This window comes from Hydra viridissima, unplaced genomic scaffold, assembly GCF_058129835.1.
Source record: "Hydra viridissima isolate aposymbiotic clone 2 unplaced genomic scaffold, HvirCarnegie_v1 scaffold_1, whole genome shotgun sequence".
Taxonomy (NCBI): domain Eukaryota; kingdom Metazoa; phylum Cnidaria; class Hydrozoa; order Anthoathecata; family Hydridae; genus Hydra; species Hydra viridissima.
Genome location: NW_028324300.1, coordinates 20,288,279 through 20,312,733, shown reverse-complemented (window position 1 = coordinate 20,312,733; position 24,455 = coordinate 20,288,279). Strand labels below are relative to the sequence as shown.

The window sequence follows — 24,455 nt, the reverse complement described above, 5'->3', positions numbered from 1 at the left end:
AGTTTACGTTTTCATTGATTTCAAGTTATTGATTAGTATTAAGTAGTGTTTTGAATAAATTTTGATGAAAAAGCAATTCGATTTCAGAGCTGAGTTTGTTTTAATTTGCTATCTATTGGTTAGTTTTAAAATTGTTGCGTTTTACTTTTCAATTCAATCGGAGGTAAATAAAGATTCTTAAGATTTTTAATGCGCATGCACAGCGTCCTCAACTTTCTTTTTATCAGAAGCGCGCAGAAGTTTATATTAACAGCTAGATTTTTCATGTTTTTTCGTCATAACTTTTTGACTTTTCACTGAAAATGAATAAAATTTTTAACAATTGTTCGAATTATGTGATTACATAGTATAATTTACTCAAAAAATGATCACTTTGTAATGGAAGGAAGAAATTCAAGTTTTATTGAAAACATTATCGTGCCAAAGTTTACGAAAAAAAAGAGAAAATTCAAAAAAGAGATCTTTTCTAATTCCTCCCCATTTTTTCATCACAGCACATCAGTATTTTGTTAACCTATAGATTTTAATTTTGCTTGACAACAACAAGGTATAGAGTCAACCAAGTTGATAACAACATCTATGGGGATATTTCCCCAACAATACGAAAGCATCTGGAATAAATCATTTTTATTAGTCGGTTTTTCGCCTTTACGATCAAAACGTTCCCAATAATATTCTATTGGATTTAAATCTGGGTTTTGAGAAGACCAGACCAAAATTGGAATTTTTTTCAAATTGAAAAAAATTTATATAGATTTTGCACGGTGCTTTAGATCGTTGTCTTGCTGGAAAATTCAACCACGAGGCATTTTGTCCTTTCCATGTGGCAACATAACATTCTTGTTTATATCGAAATTATACATTTTGATACTTTATTCCTTCGATGCGATTAGTTGGAATAAAATAGAATCACGACTGAAAGATCCCCAAGCCATTATATTGTCACCACCATGTTTAACTGTTGGCATTTGATGCTGAGGAGCAAATCTTTCACCATTCAGACATCTCATGTACTTAATACCATCGCTACCAAACATGCAAAACTTTGATTCTGAAACTGAATAAGACTTTCGACCATCTTTTGAAGTCCAATTCAAATTATCTTTTGCAAATTTTATTTGGGTTAAGCAAATTATTCATAATATAAATGGTTTCTTGGCAGGACAATGACCACAAACAAATTATGTTGATGCAGGCGACGTTTTGTAGTATCTACGCTGCCCTTAACTACATAATTTTTACTCAAAATGCTAATTAATTCGACAGCTCTTCTGCGGTGATCTTGTTTTGATTTACTTACCAAAGTTCTGTAATTATCTTTGGCTTGCCTGGACGATGCTTTTTTTTCAATTGTCTTTTGGTCTCTATATCTCATAACTAGCACGATTGAGCCACATCAAAAAGCTCAGAAACTTGCTTATAAGGAATCTTCTTCTCTACAGCATGTGTTATATTTTTCTTTTCTCGTGTCGATTCTTTAGTCTTTCCAATTATTTTTTAAATTCAATTTACATTAAATATTATCTCCAGTAAATTAATTTTAACATAAATACCTTTTTCTTAATGAAATTTTGATTTACTTAATGGGCATGGAACTGTTTATAAACATTAGCGCATTCAATTTCAGTCAAAAGTCAAAAAGTTATAACGAAAACACTTTAAAAAACTTGTTTATAAACTTTTGTAAATCTTGATGGGTAAGAAAATGCTGGGCCACAGCCCTATGTCTTAGGAATGTTTCAGTTTAATCAACAACAGGGTTAGGAGGGTACAACTTTTGATTAAAAGGGGCTGCAACGTTTCTCTTGATATTTAATTTATTTTGTGGGTTTCTAATAATCCAAAAGTTATTCCCTAAAAAAATGAAAGGATTTATTTTTGAAGAAATAGATATTTCTTAGTTGATTTTCTTTTTTTTTTTCTCCTCTTCTAATTTGCTAAAAAGAGATATTTCCGAAAAGCTTTAAAAGTGAGTAGGGGATGGGTGGGGGGGGGGGGGGGAAGGGGTGTTTTAGTGAGAGAGAGAATTGATTAGACAAAAGAGTTTACATAAAACTTGAATAAGAGGTTATTTGGATGTATCACTCATGTTCGTATGCATTTTGGTTATATGGGTGTATCGCCCTCAAGAATTGATATACTGATAAGGTTGAACAAAGTCGATTTTTGAAGGATAGTAAAGTAAAACACAAGTATAAATGATTCAATTTTTCAAAACTCTGATGGGTTTTTATCACATTGAAAACTAATTTTCACAAAGAATTTCAACGGATCAATGAAAGCATAAAATCAACTCTTTTTAAGTCAAACTACAAGAACAATGCTACAATTAATCTTTACAGTTTCAAATTTACAAGGAAAATGAAAGTTTTTCAATATAAACATTTACAATTGTCTTATACACATGTCTAACCTATTGATGCCTAACAAATTAATGACTAATAACTATTTTCTAGAAATTTAACAAAGTAATAAAACTGACACTGAAAAAAAAACAACTCACAAAATAGAAAATATGTTAATACTAAAGTTTATCATAAAAACGAGGCTAACAAATAAAACTGGCAAAACAATCCATCAAACTAAATAACATTTATCTAACGAGATAACAAATGCAACTGATAATAACATCATTTAAACTACAATTAGTAAAATACTGAATCTTTACAAAATACTGAAAGCCATGAGAGTCATTAGCAAAACAGACCGAAAAGACTCATGTCATATAAATCTTCACTATTTCCTTTCAACTATTGAAACTTTCTTCAAAAGTGTTTCGTCCCGTGTTTTTATGAAAGTAGATCATTTAGCTAGAAATGCTCAATGGTATTTTGCAAATGAGAGAAGAAAAGTAGTCGAATTCATCAATTATTTTAATTTTGTGGTGTGGGAACGAACCGAAGAAATGTTCTTGAAAATAAAGCAATCCCATTTTCAAAGAATTGATCATGTAAAATCTTCCCTAAACAAATTAAAATAAATAATTCTTACCAGTGATCGAAATAAACCTTTTTGGTACCAAATCTAAAAAGAAAAAAGCACAATGTATGAAACTTTATTTTAGAAAAAACTTATTTAATTAGAAACGAAAACAAAAAAAGGAAGGGGAAATAAATTTAAATCGTTTATCCTGTGGCTCAGCAAAAATTCAAAAAGTGAAATTTGTAAACTGATATTTTTAGGCATAAGCAATCGATATTCCCTAGTGATAAAGAATCCACATTTTTTTTCTATATTTTAGTTATGTTATGGTCAAAACAAAAATGTTTCGGTCGTGTAATAAAGTCAAATATTGGTGTTTTTTATGGTCAAAAACAATAAAACTACCTTTTAACTCTACATAAATAATTTATTTCTAAAAATTAACACTTTTTATTATTTTGTTCATTTTGACATATATTTAAGAATCTAGAAGCAAAAAACAGATAACTTTCATTATTAAAATGTTATGCATATAAATATAATTAACAGACATATATGTTATGTCCATGTCTGAAATTTTTTTAAAGGAGCATTTGATGCAAATCCTGGTCAATATATTTTTTTAAAAATGTCTTATTACCAAGTGATTTAGTTTATCTTAAATATCTAGAGAGTTGTTATTTTAAAGGAGGATAAATTATTTAAATTTTGTAAATTAAAACTGAAAAATATTTACGTTTATTCTTTTTATTTCACTTTTTTAATATTTCAGTTGTATAAAGTGAGAGTAAAATAAATTTACACTCTCACTTTATACAACTCTTAGTAAGGAGGTTAACTTATTTAAAACTTAATTACCTAAAACTTAACTTAAAAAAATTTACTTTTATAAAATTCACTTGATCTTAATTTATTCAAAGGTGATGAGTAGACGTCTTAGTTAAGTTAACATTATGTAGAAGTACTTTACTGTTAACAATACAAATAAAAAGTAAACATATACGCAAAAAATTTGAAACAACAAAAATATAACATTTAGAGCAAAATAAAAAAACATCAAAAAAGATGTTAATATAAAAATATCAAAATAAACATTTTTTACATTTTCTCTGTGACGGAGTCATTGATTGCATGATATTCAACTTATTTTATACTACAAAACTAAAAGATTATTTCATTAAAAATTTTCTTTTTATCATGTTTTTAACTGTTAAATTAAATCTCAAATGTTTTACTTCTTAACACCTTTTTTTAAAAGCATTTTTTAAAAACAGATTGCAATTTGAAGTTTAATAATAAAAAAGGCTTAAAAGTATTTTTAATAACTTCAAACAAATAAGTTGAGATGATATTGATTATATTATTTCTAAGTTAACTTTAATTAACGTAAATTAACTTTAACAAGGAAGAAACTATTTTTTACCATTCAGTAAAAGAATTTTATTGAATATTAGAATTGAAAAATATGCCATTATCTAAAATTTTCATGTAATATTTCTATTTTTGTTTTTGTTTTTTGTTCAATTTTGTTTCAACTCTTTTACATTGTTTTGACTAAATGAACTTTGAAATAAACAACAAGTGTGTTATTTTAAAAACACTGCAATTTATAAACTAAAAAAACTGTTTCATTCGTTTGAAGAAAGATTAGTTAGACACTTAATTAAATAGCAAAGTTGTATAAAAAAAACTATTTAAAATAGTATTTTCAATTGCCATATAAAATATTTCATTACACATTTAAAATAATTATTAAAAGCTTAATAATTCTTAACTAAAGATTGCAATAAGTTAAATTCATTAGTTCAATCAAATCTGAAAAACTATGAGGTCAGTCCTCTAGAGCTACTTTATGCTTTTAAAAGCCACATAAAAAATATTTGGGAGGTTCTTCCAGAAATATTGAACTGCAGAGAGATAAAAATATTTGAAAATTTTACATTTAACATAAATTTAAGATTAAAACTTTTTAGATATATAAATCAAACTTTTGTTGTACAAAATTTTACAACTCAATTTCTTTGAATCTCAAACTGTTAATTATATTAAGACCCTGTTTGCATGAAAACAAAAATATATACCAATAAAATACATAAAACTTTAAAAGTTATTAAATACATTTTCTCATACGCTTATTTTATATTGTATGACATTTTTTAAATATTGAATGAATCATCCTTCTTTAAAATGTTGTTTGGCCTAATTTTATTCTATTGTATACATTAAAGATAATGAGTTTTTGGCGGCTGTCATTGCTTTGTTGTTTGTTTTTTTTCTTCAGTTGATTAATATTTTTAACTTAACAAAGTCAGTCAACATATTTAAAAGTAATTAACTTAAATAGTTAGAAAAGTCATTAACTTGAATAATCATAATTAAATGCACGAATTAAATGAAAACTTTTTTACATGTGAGATTTCTTATTACATCAATGCAAGAAATATATACAAGAAATCTCACATATATAGAAATCTTTGATATATATGTTATTTAAGTTAACAAATTTTTTACATGGCTGAAATATGTAGACTGTCTTTGTTAAGTTAAAACTATCAATCAACTGCAAAAAAAGCAACAAAAAGGGTATGATCCAAAAAACTTGTAAAATTTCCTGTTGCATCCAAAATAAATAATGAAGAAATAAACAAAGTGAAATGTTTCTTTAACATTTTAATTGGAACTTACCAAGTACAGCATTAAGCAATGAATTCCTTTCTTCGTTTAAATTCTTCAAGTTAGCAAGAAATCTCACAAAACAACTTTTGTTTTCATTTGCTAGTCCGCAGATCATAGGCCAACAGCTACGCAACTTTTTCTTACTTATAATCTCCTCAGGACTCAAATAAATGTGAGCATGAACTGAAACACAAAACTCCATTAAAGTGAGGTGAGCAAACTGATATTGATAACCCAGTTGTGATTCAACTCTTTCAATGAAACCCAAAAGTTCATTTTCAACTTCATCAAAGTCATTCACAATACCTTTCATTTCCTCTTGGGAGAAAAGAATTTTATCTTGATTGAACAACTCCCATGCCACTTTACAAACTCTTAAAACATGTTGTTTGTTACTCTCACTTTGCATCATTTTATGAACTGCTTCATTGGTTTTGCAAATGTGTTTTTGAAAAAAGTATAAAAAAATAGAGCAATACAACTCAGTCATAGTGTTGAAAGAATAAAAATCACTTGCAGCAATAATTGCACACATTGCTGATAAATAAAATGGAACAGATGCCATTGCTTTAGCAAAGTAAGACTCTTTAAGAACACTTTTAATGCACTCTTTTTTGTTACCAATCTTTTCAACATACTCATTAATTCCATTTTCATTAAAACCCATTATTTGAATGGTTAACTTGTCTGCACATTCTGTTACTTTTTCTTTGTATTGTGATATAGCTCCAACTCTTCCAGCAACAACACATTTGTGTTTTTGAGTATTCAATGCTTCTGCTAATGCATTAATGATGGGTTGTTTGCTTGGATATTGGGGATTGTAATTTATTAATTCATCAATGTGAGCAAACTCATCCAGCCCATCTATCACAAACAATACAGAGATATGGTTACTAGCATCAGACTCTTGAAAAATATCTTTGTAAAAAACTTTTAACAGCTCATTTATGGTACTGATATTTTGATGTTGATTTAACTTTCTACATTCAAGAAAAAAAACAAGATCCACATTTTTCCATAAGGTACCATTAGCCCAGTCAAGTAAGCATTTCCTGAGCAAACAAGTTTTTCCTATTCCAGCAATACCAGATATTAAGAGTAAGGACAGTTCTTTTGAAAATACTTCATCAAACTTGATTGGCTTATAGGTCATTTGTCTCTTAAGAAATAACTCTCGCTCAGCAGTTCTTACTGTAACTTTTTCCACTTCATCTGCATCAACTACAGTCAATTCAATGAACTTATTTAAAAGTTCAACTTTAGCTGGAGTTTTTACTAAGTGCACAATTTCATCCATTTTTGCATATGTTTTAAGATAAAACTTTTTCAGTGCTTCACACATTTCACACATTTCTGAAAGAACAAAAAAAAAAGAATTTTACTTTACATTTTGAAGAAAACATTTTCATTTTGATTTAAATTAATTTGTTTTAACATAAACATAAAATAATAAATTAATTTTGTTTTCAGAATTCAAAAAATTTTGAAAAAAATTACTTATTGATTTTATGTGTATTTTTATTTATATCTTAGTCTTACACTACCTTTATTCTTTTAAGTAAAAGGTATACAAGCAAAGTTATAACAATCAGTGAGAGATTTAAGTTTTAGAATAACCATTTCAAATATAAAACAACATAAAAACATCTTTTATTAAAAACTTGGCTTTAGCTGTGTTATTATTATTAGATAAAATTCTATTACTTTTTCAGTGCTAAATTTTTTCTAGTATTGTACATTTAATAGTTAATTGTTTATTACATAATATTTTTTTAGTATTAATTTTTGTTTATTGTTAAATTTAAAAAAAAATTTTAAAACTACTTGATGTGTAGCATTAATAATAATAATTAAAAATAATAATAATAATAATAATAATAATAATAATAATAATAATAATAATAATAATAATAATAATAATAATAATAATAATAACAATAATAATAATAATAAGAAGAAGAAGAAGAAGAAAAATGAATGTTTAAGTGGATAATTCTAAAGATTAAGTTACACTTTGTTGAAAAAATAAGTAAATCTTAAGATTTTCAGATGATTGTTTGCTTCCTCAAATTATTCTTCATAACTTGGTTGATAGTTGGCTGAATTGTATGGATGAATGTATTTCAAGAAAAGGTTTAAAGTTTTACTAGATACTAATTTTGACTTTTTTTTTCTTATTTTTTTTTTTTATTTTGACGTTGATATTTAAATTTGAAATTCTCATTTTACCTTTTTTTAAATATATTTCAGTGCTTGTTTTTTTTTTTTTGTAATTAATATAATTTTTAAATTGAAAAAAAAATTATTTTAAAAGAATGTTTTTTTTCTAAATTATTTTTCCGATTTAAAAAATATTAAGTTGTAATTGAATTATTTGAATTTAAAATAAAAAAAATTTGAAAAAAAAATCTCTCTGATGCTTAACTTAATAATATAACTGTAATTTATTTTTTAACCTTTTATAAAATAAAGATTACCTTTATTTATTTTTTGTATGTTTCATCAATCCTTACTTAACTTATTCCTTTTACTCATTTTTCATAAAAATTGATTTTACTTAAAATTGATTTTACTTAAAAACAATTTAACTAAAAATTTTTCCCACTTTATTTGGAATCACTTAAAAAATGCAACATTAAATCAAGAAAATCAACTTATGCACTTTGCTGCCTCTATCTCTCTTAAAACATAAAAATTATTATAAAAATTTTAAATGCAAATAATTACAGAAAAATTAATAAAAAGTAATTAAGTCATAGATTTTTAATATGATTACGGTTAGTGGCACTCAAACTGCTGCACAAAATATGCTTTATTTGCACATGTTTTACACTCAAAACAATAAGTAATTTTATAAAATTTATTATTTTTTATAACAGTCTTAACAGTCTTAATTCCAAAAAGAAAAAAAGAGTCTGAGGGTATGAAGGATTTAGTGTTAATTTTCTTTGATTAAAGTAAAATCTGTACAATCATTTATTTAGTTTATTCATTTAACAATTCAGCCATTATAAAAATTATGATAAATATTTGTCAGCAAACTTATGTCATTGTCTCCTGTAGCAAGTCAAATATTATTGAAAAATTAAGTGCATGTTTCTGTATATTTTGAATCATTTTGGCAATTAAAATAAAACTTGTTCTTACAATAATAACTTAATGTACCAGCACAAATGTAATTTATTTTGATATATTTTATGTTTAGAATTTTCTAGGCGAATGATTGTAGTCTTTGTGCTATTGGTATATTTTTGCCATAATTGCAGATTTGACATTATCACTCAATTGTGACTAGTTACAATTACATTTGTTTCAATTACATTTGTTTCAATGTTACAACCAGTAATGGGGTAACATTGACATTTAAGGAGATTCAATAAATGAATAAAAATTCCAGTAAATTTTACTCAACTTCAGTAATATTAAAAATTTATCATAATGAATATTTTTGTACTAACGCTAAGCATATTCAAAAGAAAGTGATGGTTAAAAATGCTTCTCCAAAGACTTTAGAGTTATTTAATTAATCATTAAAAAAAACTATTTAAAAAATTCAATAAGAAAAACTCTTTTTTCAAAAACCCAGCAGGGTTGGGTTTTTTGCCAACCTTGTCATTCTGCATTTGTAAAAATCTTCATCTAATTTATATTCACATAATATCACCCAAGTTGAGTGAAATTTACAGGATTTTTTTTATTCAACCTCCTTAAATGTCAATGTTATCCTGTTACTGGGAGTAACAATATGACATGCATACAACTATTGTATCAGTGTTGTGCTGGTGCATGTATTATTATTATAAATAGAAGTTTTATTTTAGTTAGCATAATGATGCAAGTTAAACAAAAATATGCATTTCATGTTTGAATTATATTCAACTTGATACATTTTTTGAAATAACACATTCGACTAATACATTTAACAATACTTATATAATTTAAGTTGACACTAAATCTTTTCTAGCCTCAGACCTTTTTTCGTTTGGAAATTTTTACTAAGACTGGTATATAATAAAAACTTTTATAAAATTCTTTGTTTTTTTGAGTCTAAAATATGCTAAAAAAAAGCATATTTTGCACAGTAGTAAGAGGGCCACAAACCTACTTTATAATAAAAAAACTATGACTTTATTAATTTTAGGAATATGGAATGTTTTCAATAAATTATTTTTTATTGCTATATCTTGCAAAGGAGACCATATACTAACAAGACTGTCTATGGTCTCTTTAATAAGAATGTTATTACAAATGTACAGTAGTACAGATGTAAGCAAGAGTTCTTAGCTACACTAGAAGTTATATGCAGGTCACTTAAATGTCAAAATCTGTTACTTATTTGTTAATAATATTACAGAATTCTTGTTGCCAATAGCAGTTTAATAATAAAATGCAATTAACAAAATAATAGTTTTAATTTAACAACAAATTTAAGTATTAAGTTGGTAATTAATATGACAAACAAAAGACTTTAAAAAGAGATATGAGCAGCAAACACTGCAAAAAAATGAAAAAAATCTATGTATTAGTGGAAACAAAATTAACCCATCCTAAAGTAACAGTACTAGTGAAATTTCACTAGTGAAATTTAAAGTAACAGAACTAGTGAAATTTTTTGAAGTTGATTTTCTTGATTTAATAACATTTCATTTTTTTATAATAATTTGCATTTAAAATTTATATAACAAAATGCTTTAAAAGAGATAAGAGAGTAGCAAATGGTTTAATAAATAATAGAAAGAAAGTATTTTCAAAGAAATTATTAGCAGAAATGAAATTTAAAGAAATACTAATAAAGTAAAAAAATGATGAAAGATAATAAGTTGGTTTTCTCAATTCAACCCCTTACTGCATGATTTTTTTTTCACTTACCAAAAATAAATATAATGCATGAAAAGTGAAATAAAGAGACACCAGTTTTATATATTTTTCATATAGAAAAAAAATATATATTTTGGTACACATCTGGCACGCTATGCAGTTAAGGTAATAATAAAAAGGATAAATTATTTTGGATCATGTATGACTCATTATGTGGTAAGGGGGTTAATGATGCAGCATTTTTAAAGCAATTCCAAATAAAATGGGAATAATTTTTATTTAAATTGTTTTTAAGTAAAATTAATTTTTAAAGATAGCTTTACTTTTTCAAAAAAAAACTGAATTTTTTGACAAAGGAATAAAGGGAAAGAATAAGTTATGTAAGGATTGTAGAAATATACAAAAAATAAATTATAAGTAAGGTTTATTTTATAAAATGTTAAAAAACAAATTACAGTTATGCTGTTAAGTTAAGCACCAGTTAAAATTCTTTTCTCATTTCTCATTTCAAATTCAAATAATTCAATGAAGAGTTAATATTTTTTAAAGAAATATAGTTTACAAGAAACAAGTGAAATACTTTATAAAAATATATTTTATTTATTTAAAAATTATATTAATTACAAAAATATGATAAATAAATTGCAAACATAAGTACTGAAATATATTAAATAATAAAAGTTGAGCGAAATTTCAAATTTAAATATCAACTACCAAAATCAAAAATTTTAAGCTTAGTTTCTTTTTGTTTAAGTAATTAACCAACAGAGAGTTTATGAGTTTATAATTTAAACAAAAGAAAAAATTTTTACATTGAATTTTACAATGAAAAAAAACTATTTACTTAACTACATTTTGTGAAAAAGCAATTAAAGCATGCTGAATTAGTTTTTTTGCTGCCAATTATCAAAACTATAGTAAATTATTGAAACAAAAAAAAAAAAAAAAAAAGCTATCACTATTTGGTTCATTTTCAGAAAAAATTTAAGAAAATCATTTTCGAATTTGAATAACTGGAGTTAGAAACTTATTTTCAGACTCTAATGTATGACTAGTCAATCTCAGGTTATCAATTAAATCACACTTGTACAATTTTAAGGAGAAAATGATTGTATTTAATATAGAGTAAAAGTGGGTCAAACCAATCACCGAACAATAAAAATCAAGTAACTATTATTTTTTAAAATTTTTAAACTATTTTTTTTAAATAAGATAAAAAATACCAACAACATTATTTATTAATTATTATTTATTTATTTTTTTAAATTGTATTTGAAAATATGAAAACTAGAAGAAAAAAAAAAGATTGCTTTTGGCAGAAAGTCTGTTAAAACCGATCAATATAAAATGCAATTAATAAATTTAACATTCTATATATACAAATGTATATACTTTTATATATTTTTTATATAGCATATAGAAATAATAAAACATTTAAGGTTTACATTTTTTTATAACAAAAAAAATCTGAACCCATTACAAAATTCTTTGGCAAACGTGTTTTGTTGCAGAGCCAAGTATTGCAATTTGGATTCTCACATGACATCATGTCCGAATGTAATTCTTTTTTACACTTTCTGCATTTAATAATGTTTCTTTTTTTGGCTGAAGGTGTTGTAATCGGTTCTATATTTTGAGTTACTTCTTTTTCTGCAGGGTTTGGCAATGTCATTATGAGTTTGCAGATGGTTTTACGCTTTTTAGCTTGTTTTTTAGCTAATTAAAATTGCTTAACTTCTGCTCTATTTTTGAAATGATCTGCAGCAACGTGTTCTGTAATACATTGGCCAGCAATTTTAGGAATATTAGGTTGCCTTGATTTTTTTACATAAGACTAATTTTTTCTTGAAAAAAACTCTTTAGCTCATTTTCCATTTCGATTTTCATTCTCTTATGTAGTGCTCTGTACTTATCGAACCTTGAAGCTGCTGTTGCTGGTTCAGAAGATAATGCTAAAGACTTTATTGTTTGCAATGGCGTTGAAGACGTTGGTTGATTAAACGTTTTGGAGATAGCTAATGCCTGTTGATTGATTTTGTTTTTGTTAAGTGGAAATAACCCAGTATATTCAAAACCAGCAATAGCGTACAAACATGTTAAACACTTACCGCTCTCATACACCTGTTTGAGCAATGTAGGAAAATTTTCTTTATCTAAGTTTTTGCATTTTGTGTCTTTGTAATATTTGGTAAGAACTGCCTTCCACACTTATTTAACATGACAATAGACACTTCTGTCCAGTGGCTGAAAAATGTGAGATGAGTTAGCTGTAATATTTGTAATATTTATTGTTGGCTCAAAATTCTGTCACAAATGTGACATTAAACTAACATCCCTTTAAAGTACAAAATGCAAAATATTTTACAAAACAACACGAATACTTAATACTAAATATTTTTAGACTTTCCTGAAAAGCATGGTCTATATAAAGTACTGGTGAGCAAAAATGTTGATAAAATTTGCAACAAGATAAAAGTCACTCCAGAAAAATCCATTTTGACTTTGTAAAATGGTTTAAGGTTAGTAAGTTCTATATTTAGAAAAATCAGAAGGAAAGATATTGAAATGATAAGACCAATATGTTAGAGAAGAAATCTTTTTCTTAGTTTGAAAAAATAAAGAATTTTGGGCACTGAAACTTAAAAGTAAGAAAATACAATCTTTTTGAAGTCTTTGCATTATTTCAATGGCCAGACATATTGTGTTAATCATGGTTTATTCTATTATTGTAATTATTTGTAAAAATGTTACAAGCAATACTTTAAGCTATGACTTATAAAGATTAGGAATATAAAGGAGGTTACGAAATAAAAAACATGAAATTTAAGTGTTAAAATCAAATTGATCGAGTAATAAGGGAGATAATTTAACTGAGTGAACACAAAACAATGACTGTGTTTACTCTTACCCTAACTCTAACTCTATCCTAGGATTGGCTATTCACCAACTTATTTAACGTATTGTTTCTCATTAAAGTTTAAAAGGGTATAATTAACTATGTGTATATTTAATAATCCATTCATAATAAAACCCAAAAACTACTAAGTATCTTATTTTGCTACAGTAATCAAGAATAGAGTAATGGAGTTACATTTTAAATAGGCTATGTATGGCTTCATAGCAATCAAATAAGTAAAAAAAAAAATCATTTATGCAAAAGAAAAATACCTTGTGAGGAATCTGGAGCAATACTTTTGTTCTGGAATACAGCTGCTGATATAGCAGAAGGGTTGTTTAAACCTTAGAGAATAATAAACTAAAATGATGATACATACATTTATATATACACACACATACATACATACATACATACATACATACATACATACATACATACATACATACATACATACATACATACATACATACATACATACATACATACATACATACATACATACATACATACATACATACATTACATACATACATACATACATGCATTACATGCATTACATGCATCACATGCATTACATGCATTACATGCATTACATGCATTACATGCATTACATGCATTACATGCATTACATGAATTACATGAATTACATGAATTACATGAATTACATGAATTACATGAATTACATGAACTACATGAATTACATGAATTACATGAATTACATGAATTACATGAATTACATGCATTACATGCATTACATGCATTACATGCATTACATGCATTACATGAATTACATGAATTACGTGAATTATATGAATTACATGCATTACATGTATTACATATTTTATATAGATTACATACACAGAGAAGGATGATGCTGTTCAATTTCCCAAACTATATCTTTACATTCCAAGTTTTCTAGGACAGGTTTTAACTGCTTCCATGCCGCATATCCTGTTATCTGTTTCCATTTATTTAGAACTTGTGCCGCTTTTTCAAGAATTGTGGGTTTATCATTATCAATGTGGTCTAGTACATTTTCATCCAAACCAAGATATCTTCCTAAACTTTTCCAACCCATTCCAATTTTTTGACTAACTTTTTCAATTAGTATTGGTGTCAATTCATCACTTAAATTTATTCCTGAAATATTAAAAAGATTTTAAAAAAAAAAACAATATAAAATATGACAAAAAATCACAAATAAAAAACGTTTTGTTTTTAAAAAATTTAAACCTTTCGAAGATACATATTGCTAAAACAGCTTAATGTAAAATGTTAAATTATAATACAAGACTTTAAAGTTAAAGTCCAAATGTACTTTCAAGAGGCAACATTAAAAAAACTAAAGGCATATTAATAGCTCACTTGATTTGAGATACTTTATAGCTATCAATTTACTTAAAGCTTGAAAATTTGTTCAGCAAAATATGAAAATGTTTCCTGATTGCTAAAATCCCTGAAGTACTAAATGCAATAAAATGCTTATACAAGGTATGATAGTGGTTTTCAAATTCAACACTTTTAAATTGTTTTGAGAATTTGCATATGTAAGACATGTGCAGGCTTTTTGTTTATTTCAGAAAAAAAGGAATTAAACTTATCAATAAAAAACAACATGATTTGTTATTTCAGCTTCAAATCCTCAAATGAGATAAATAGATCATTTTAAGCAATTAGTTACAACAGGTCAAAGTAACCTGATAAATACCAATCCTCTTCAACAGTTCATTTTAATGATATGTGAAAACCTCAATGACATAGCAGTACATTTACAAATAGCCTGCACCTAATAAAGTACTAAAGGTTGGTGATTTTGAAGTTGTAAAATGATACAACTTGATTAGCATACAATGTACCATATATCCAGTGGTTAATAGTTTTAATCCTATTGAAATTGTGAAATCAATATGTTAATTATAATGATGTATTACATAGACTTTGTTTTTTTTTATCATGATTAGCATGAAACTTTGTTTGACAAAACATTAACTTATAAATTGCAAAGTTCAATTGCTTTCTGATGGCAACATCATAAAAAAAAAAAACTTGTGTAACTATATAACCAATTTTTAACTGACTATTTTTTGCAGCCAACTGATATTTTTTTGCAGTTTAATTGACATACAAGCTGGTAGAAGTTAGCTAAAAAAAACACATGCAATGCTGAAATCTTAATTGAAATATTTTATATACAAAAAAAATTATAAAAAATAATGCAATAATTATTTTTATTAGCTAATTTTAGTATGCTATCATAAATTTGTATCATAAATTTATTTGCTAAATATAGAATGCTTTATCAAAAACAATACAATAAATAATAACCTTACTTTAGTACTTTTTACATTGTTACATTAATTATATTCTACTTTTTTAATTATATTCTCTTTTTTTTAAAGAAATTCTAATTTACTAACACAAAGGAAAGTATGTTTAAAAAAAGACTTTTTTGAAAAAAAGCATAAAAAATCACTTGGAAAATCTGCTTTTTTTACATTCATAGATAGAACTACTTTTTCTTACATTCATAGATAGAACTACATGGCTGTGTCACAAAAAAACATAATAACATCATATATGATGCGGATGCAAAGCAAGTAGTCTTGGGTGAGAAACTTGCCCAGATCATACCATTAATATGACACTGGATTTATTATTTGAAAATGAAGGGATATTTAAGATGCAACAGCACACAAGTAAATTTCAATACCTCTGAAGTGAGTTGCATAAATCTCCTAGTGTAGCAAAGTAACTTTATGCTAAATTAAATGGGCTACATAAAGACCCCTATAAATTAGCATAAATTTTCAAGCTTAATAAAATTGATTTTAAGTTATCTAATTTTAAATCATTTCAGTATGAAATGATTTAAAATTAGATAACTTAAAATCAATTTTATTAAGCTTGAAAACTTTAACTTATTCAACATTTAATATTTTGCAGACTAAAACTTTAAAAAAAATGCAACTAAATGAATAACTTTGAGACTAACATAATAGAACAAATTATACAGTTATGATTTCCTCAATTCTGTAAATGATGAGAGAAAGGCAAGAATTTTCATACTAAGAAAAAACTTCACAACTTAAAAAAATACCTGCTTTGTCTTTCAAAGGAATGGAAATTACTTGAAATGATTAGATTTTAAATTAACATCAAATTACACAAAAATGAACACAAAATTAACATGTTAGTTCAGCAACGAGTAAGAGCTGGATTTGATACAATCAGATTAATCTTAGTACTGGAAAAACTAAAGACTTATCATTTTAATTTAAGCCTGCAATCACCTTCATTTAAATCAATATTAACAACCATCTATGAACTGATTATATTTTAAAATATCTTCAGAAATAAACTTTAGAATATTAAAATTTTCCTTTACATATTAAAACTTTTGATAATATTTTTTGTGTGATAATAATAATAATAATAATAGTAATAATAATAATAATAATAATAATAATAATAATAATAATAATAATAATAATAATAATAATAATAATAATAATAATAATAATAATAATAATAATAGTAATAATAATAATAATAATAATAATAATAATAATAATAATAATAATAATAATAATAATTTTCATGCAACTCTAGAATCAAATAGAATACTAGGAGAAAAACTAGAATATTCAAAAATTCAAAATGTTTAGTTATAGTTAATAAAAGCTTTATATTTTCATCTATTGAGTATTAGGGTGGCCGAAACCTAAAAATAAAAATGCATCTTCTCTAAATACTTAGCTCTTGATGCAACATGAAGATTTATCATAAAAAATCATGTGGTTACCAGTTTAAGCCAACTCAATTGAGGTTATGTAAAAGACCTAAAAAAATTATCAAATTTCTTAGGTTAAAAATCCTTAAATTCTTCATAAAGTGCTTAATATTTTTTCAATGTGCATAGGTTTTACACTAAAAGATGCAGAATTTAGCACCTATATTTAAAAAGTTATTTACAGAATACAAATTGACTTTTTTTCCAAATATTGACATAATTAATATCGATTTGGTTGTTTTTCAGATACATAGTTAAATAACTATCATCAATTTAGCATATTCAGCAATTTCTGCAAGAAAAACAGCAAATAAATACATTGTGGATGAATGCTTTAAACCCTTAGAAAAGTATCTGTACAGAAAACTTCCCACTTTAAAGCAAGTGCTTGAAAGATGTTTTTACTTTCAAGACTATAGAAAAGACAGTGTTTAGAGAGATGTTAGAGTAGAACTATTCAATATATGGGTAAACTATATTGCTTATCAAGTATCTGTCTTTAGAATTAAAACAGAGCTCAGCAGTTAAATTGAAAAATTTTATAAAGTTGTGAACTATGTCAAAAAGAAAAGTGGACAAAAATATGAAACAGATGCAGCAGATTTTATAGAAGGGGTAAATCAACTGTTTGATGTGTATCAAAAAGACTACAAGAAACTAGCAGAAATTAAAATGAAATTTTTATTAAAAATAATAGATGAAGATTACAAACTTTATGAAGTGAGTATAACATCAATGTTATTAGAAATTTCTATTTTTAGATAACTTTTACTTTGATCATATAACACCAAAAAGTGCAAGGGAAATAGATGTAGCTCATGGAATATTCAAAACACTGCAGGGAACAGAGCATCAAACAAGACTGAATTTAGAAGAAGGCAGATAGAACCAATGTCAATTATTAATAGTTTCTGGGACTTCCATTACTGTAGGATATTTGCATTTTGCATCTAAATGAGTTACCTTTAAGGCAAATTTTTATGAAAATTGATGGAACTACCATAGGGCCAGATAAATTTTCTGCAGCTATTGTCTCAATATGAATGGCAACATGTCCATATGGGGTGCTGCTAAGTTTAGGCCAACTCCAAATGCAAAATTTGTCATACTAGACAAAAAAGTCATTGATGATTTATCAACTGACCAGTACCAGGCTTATCGCACCTGTTGGGTGTAATCACAGGAAACATAGATGATGATTTGGCCTTTTTAGAAGTTGGACCTATGAACCATTCTTGTTGGCTAACATTAGCATATGAATTTGCTAATTATGTATCTATTACAAATCTACTAAAAATCTAAAGCTGTTTGCCAAATTTATAGTAAAGGTGTACTTTCCTAGTTGGTTTGATACTAAGATTCATAGATATTTAACTGATGGCCTCCAAAACCTATTTAATGTGATTCAAAGAATCTAAAAATTACTTGATTCCAATGCTAAGAACATTTGTTATAAAGTTATAGATAATAACGGTTATTTTGCTCATAGCAAAAATATTGTGGAATGTTAGCCAACAAGGATGAAAAGATCAGAAGGAAAGCAGTTAATAAAGCTTTGCATTTGAAAGGCCTCATAGAAGACTTTCATGGTGAAGAAGATGATGATGAATTCCACCGGGTTTGAGACTGTTTGAAGAAGATAAAATAATTCAAATTATTGAAAGTTCACTTTAGTTAAGACATGAGTGTCACAACCAAAATATTGAAAGAATGTAAAACTTGTTACTGAAGCTTCAGCATCTGTGGTTGGACATGATCGCAGAGATGGAGTTATTTTAAACAAAATTAGGTCCAGGAAACTAAAAAAAAAATTTTTAATCAAAAAGTGATAATTTTTATAGGTTTCTCTATTTTCTATATAAATAACCACTGCACTAATTGTGTGGATTTTACACTAATTGTGATGATTTTATATCTTGATAGTTAATTTGAACATAGATGTAATATATTAAAAGTATCCGCTGTCATATTTTTGCAATACATGCCATTATTTCATATTAAAAGCATTAAAAATATTAGATTTTTGGCAATATTTTTATGAGTATTTTTATGAGAGTTTTTAGGAAAAATGTAAAAAATTTTTAATTTAAGACTTAAACCCAAGTGGGTCTCATAAAAATAATGATCACTGACTTTTTTCTTCATAAATAAGTTTTACAAATCAAAAGCCAGGTATAAGAAATAGAAGAATTTGGTAAATAAGTTGTGAATATATATATATATATATATATATATATATATATATATATATATATATATATATATATATATATATATATATATATATATATATATATATATATATATATATATATTCACAACTTATTTACCAAATTTGAAAACAATTTACCAAACTAATTAACCTTTACTGTCACTATTTGGCTAATAGCTTAAAAAACTTTTCTTTGAACTTTTTCAACCATTTGTACATTTTTTAGATCTAAATTTCGACCCTTGTGAAAGAATTTTTCGAGACCAAAAAAAAAATTAATGGAATAGCCTTCACAAAATCCTGACCTTAATCCTATTGAACATCTATGGGAACACCTTGATCGACAAATTTCAGGTCAAAAACCAACAAGTAAACATGATTTATTTAAAATTCTGAAACAAGAATGGGAAAAAATTGACAATAATGTGATTATGAAGCTGGTGGACTCAATGACTTGTCGCTGTCAAGCAGTAATCAAGGGCCAAGGGTTTTCCCACAAAGTATTAAAGAAATTTACTTTAACTTTTAACATTTTTAATTAAAAAAATGTTTAAAAAGAAAATCTACTCAAGTATTTTTTTCTGCCCAGATATTTTTTGATGCGCTACTGTAATTACATGTTATAAAAATTATTTTAAAACTGCTTTATTAAAAATGAACTATTACCAAATATTATTAAAAAAGTCAATATAAAGTAAAATCACCCTTTAAAGATGAATTTTATCTACCATAAGCTAATTTAGATCTAAAAAATGTACAAATGGTTGAAAAAGTTCAAAGAAAAGTTTTTTAAGCTATTAGCCAAATTTATACAATCATAAATTATTTAAATAACAGAATTTTGTTGTAAAACAAAGAGCAGACTAAATATTACTAAGATTTTAAGTTTAATGTCAATATCTATATATGCTGAGTGTCTTAAATAAATTATAAAAAATTACTCAAAATTACTTTTTAAAAAACTTAATTTTTTTTAAAAATAAACCTTGAACAACAAGTTTGATTTAAATTTTCACAAAGAATATTTTAGACATTCTATTTAAAAAAATAATTCAAAAGGCTTCTATTTTAATGAGATTTTTTTACTTAAATTATTTTTTATTTACTTTTTGTAATATGTAATAATATATATATCATTACATATTATGAAAATTATTTATAAAAATCGCCATTTATTTCAATATCTTACAAAACAGATTAATTGCAAGATGAGAAACATACTCTTTTATAGCAGAAAAAACAGAATTACTTCAAAATAGATTTATTGCAAGATGAGAAGCATTCTTTTGAAAATACTTAGGAAGCATAAAGGGGTTAAAACCATACGAACTTTTGAATAAATCTGTCAAAAACAAAAATATTAGAAATTCCAAATACAATTGATCAGATTTTTCAGCAGTATTCCAAAAAGTCTGCATCTTGAAATAAATCCATTTCAATACACGATTACCATGGCAAGCTTTTTTTTGGTCTTAAAATGGTTCAAGACTTACTAAGGCTTTTTCTTTGTGACTTGTAATGTGTCTATTGTTTCAAGATAAGACATTACTTTTCATGTCTACAAATATAGGTCTTGTAGTAGTAAGAAAGTTTTTTTCTATTTTAACCATATAACTATTTTTTCATTTTTAACCATTTTTTTTTAAACCAATTTAACCATTTTTTTTAACTATTACTATTAATATTTTTATCATTATTATTTTTATCATTTTTATTATTATTATTACTATTATTATTATTATTATTATTATTATTATTATTTTTTTTATTATTATTATCATTATTATCATTATTAATAATAATAATAATAATAATTATAATAATAATAAATATAATAAAAAATTATTTGCAATAATTAATTCTTTAGCACATTATTTTTTTACCTACATACTGTTTTAAATTATGAAGTATTTTATTAAGAACTTATAAAAGTTGTTTAATTATTTTATAACTTTCAAAGTTGAAACAGTTTTCAACGTTACATAAGTTAAATATTACTTAAAAGTTTACCTTGGATTTTGGCAACTAAAATATTTGTACTAGATATCAATGCCATTGAACTGTAATTGTTCCTTGCTAAATTATTACCATTAAAAAAAAACAAAATACAAAGCAAACTTTTCTTCAAGCATTTTCTGTTTTTATAATTTTGACATAATTATTGTGTAGATTATTATCAGTTTCTTGGAGACTAACAATGCTCTATTTCACAGTTCTTTTAACTGATATGTTACCCATTGTGTGTGAAAAGAATGTTTTAAAATGTTTAATGCACAATAATATTATTAATGTTACCTATTATTGTTACCCATTAAACCTAATGTGTCAAAAGAGTATTGTAAGTTTTAAAACATTTTGTGTAATATTCAATAAAAATATCTGAAATTTTAGTAAGTTTAAGTCTCATCTTTGGACCAAGAAAGAAATGAAACTGATGATAACTAAAGTGTACTCAAAAGAGCAAGAGCTATCACCACATAAAATGATTTTTAAATGTTGCTTTGTTTATTTATAAAGTCAACAATAAAAATTGATTTGATAACTTAAAAATGATAACTTAACAATATGATTTAAATATATTCAAGTTACTGCTAATACATGGATTGATAATGTATAGTGGAATTACAGTCTCTAACTATTTGCAAAAACTTTTAATTTTAGGTACTAATACACTGCAATAACTATTTTTATTTCTTAATATTGATCTACATCTCTTTGGAGAAGCATTGAGATTGATTCTATATTGCTAATGGCTGTAAACTAGGTTGTATGCCAATGGGTTTTTCGTTGATCTGTCATAATTTCAATGGAATAAAATTTTGATGGCAAATTATTGCTGACGTTAAATGAGAAATTTTGCAAAAAAAACATTTTTTTAAAATCATGATTGCCATAAAAACTTCATAAAAAAATAATTGAAAATAACCTACAATGATAAAACTCAAATACAAACATCAAATACAAAAATAATGAGTTGGTAAAATAACTTACATAAGAAAAATATTTTTTAAAAATTTAGCACCATTTTCAAAATGCTATTACATTATTCATAATACCCACAAAAACCTTTTACAATGGTCTTGTTTCTATAAAATCTTTGGATGTTCTAATGGAGAAAATGTTTTTTGTAGAGGCTCTATTTTTTAAAAGATAGCATCTAACATTGTACCAAAACTTTCTTAAATTGTAAGATTTGATATCCAATAAAATCTATTACAACTCCTCTAGACTTCATGACTTAGACTTCATGACCAGAAAAGGTAACAATATCAATAACTACCTATTTTTAATCTTTTGAGTTTTACATGAGGTTTTAACAGGTCTTAAAACGTGGTGTTAAAATTTTTATAAAATTTCATTAACTTCTTTTTAATTCTATATGTTTTATCACAACTGAAAAACATTTTATTCAAAATATACTTTGACATTAACTTGCTTACCATATTTATACTGTTCTGCATCTGGAATAAAGAACAGAAAAACCATAATAGTTAACAATGAGCATAAACAATGGATAATTGGAAAATAAATCACCTAAAAGAATCAAATAAGTGGAGAACTAAATAACTGTTTAAGTATGAATAAAAAATGAGTAAATAAGAAACTGGATGAGTCTTTTAGTCAAATGATTAGAGATTAAATAGCTTTCAATGAAATTGTTATATAAAAAATTAATAAAATATTTAAGAAATAAATTCATTTACCAAGTTTGATACGCTTTGCATCAGGAACTAAAACAAAAAGTAATCATGAGCATAAAATGTGTTAGATGAATAATCAATAATATTTTAAAAAATATCAGAGTAAACGGGAATTTAAAGACTTTTAATAAGATCCAAAAATCTAAATAAAAAAAATTTGCAATTTGCATAAAAAATGTTAAGTACTCTAGCAACAATATTCTTATCCCTAACATCTGCTAAACTTTTGAGTACCAAGCGCTCTAGGTAAAGCATACATGAGTCAAAAGTTGGTAAAAACTTATACAAAGTTTAAGGGAGCATCTGCAACATTTCACTGAGGCTCTAGACTTCATGACTTAGACTTCATGACCAGAAAAGGTAACAATATCAATAACTACCTATTTTTAATCCTTTGAGTTTTGCATGAGATTTTAACAGGTCTTAAAACATGGTGTTAAAACTTTTACAAAATTTCATTAACTTCTTTTTAATTCTATATGTTTTATCACAACTGAAAAACATTTTATTCAAAATATACTTTGACATTAACAAAGTTTATGGGAGCATCTGGAACATTTCACTGAGGCTGACTAATTTTGACAATCAAATGGACATCTGTCATAATTGATTCTCAAAATTTATACTAACAAGCTGCTGATATTTGACATTGGATGCGAGTTGCCTTCATTTCCTCTTTTGCTTTTTTATACTGCATTTCTAAGCAACTTGTCAATGTTGTTCAGCAAGGAATTTTGAAATTGGGTACAAATGCAACAGATACCCCTGAAAATCTTCACAATTTTATAAGTGAAAATGGTGCCATACTTTTTATAGCCCTTTTCAGAAAAAGTTTGATTTCAACATCACTAAGCTGCACAATGACATTTGGCTCAGTTGACTTGCATTTAGCTGCATAATTTACCACAGAAATGTAACAAACTCAATCTTAATCTAATCTATATCTGAACAACATACTAGTCTAACATACTAATCTATATATGAAGAATATGCTATTCCAAAAATATTGTCTTGCCAGATTGGCAATACCATGCTTTTTTTTTACACATTGGCAATATAATAACACAGTATTTTTACCCAATATGCCTGAACTTTAAAACTTAAATTACTTAAAATGCTGTTAAGTGAGTTCAATGATGATATTGTTAGCAACTCTTAATACTCACACTTAATTAAGAACTCATTCATTCTCAATTAAGTCATTAGAATTCATAGAACATTAAAAAATATTTTGATGCTATTTCAAATTCATAATCATGGAGTTTTGATACATTTCTAATTAAATATTGCTATACAAGCATATAAATTTTATTACACAGAGTTATGAATTTTTTGTATGATTTTAAATCAATCTTTCAAAGCTACAAGATTACCAGATCAATAGTTACTTATATTTTTCTGTTTAAGAAATCTTTATAGGTAAAACTTTTTCAT

The 24,455-nt window shown here is 25.5% G+C and overlaps 1 protein-coding gene across 9 annotated transcripts in view; it reads right to left on the bottom strand.

The window, feature by feature from the left end:
• The window catches only part of LOC149893816 (protein NLRC5-like), a 34,849-nt gene that overhangs the window by 5,963 nt on the left and 4,431 nt on the right, over positions 1 to 24,455 (bottom strand). For 7 of the 9 annotated variants that reach the window (XM_090076331.1, XM_090076332.1, XM_090076328.1 and 4 more), the window contains 6 exons: positions 23,025 to 23,051; positions 22,761 to 22,781; positions 14,177 to 14,458; positions 13,588 to 13,659; positions 5,608 to 6,954; positions 2,992 to 3,024 (listed from right to left, as the gene is read on the bottom strand). In XM_090076331.1, coding sequence (XP_089932457.1) covers positions 2,992 to 3,024; positions 5,608 to 6,954; positions 13,588 to 13,659; positions 14,177 to 14,458; positions 22,761 to 22,781; positions 23,025 to 23,051 — 1,782 coding nt within the window. Of the gene's footprint in view, positions 1 to 1,905; positions 3,025 to 5,607; positions 6,955 to 13,587; positions 13,660 to 14,176; positions 14,459 to 22,760; positions 22,782 to 23,024; positions 23,052 to 24,455 lie in introns of those variants that run through there. The other 2 variants (XM_090076336.1, XM_090076335.1) reach the window with 1 other exon arrangement.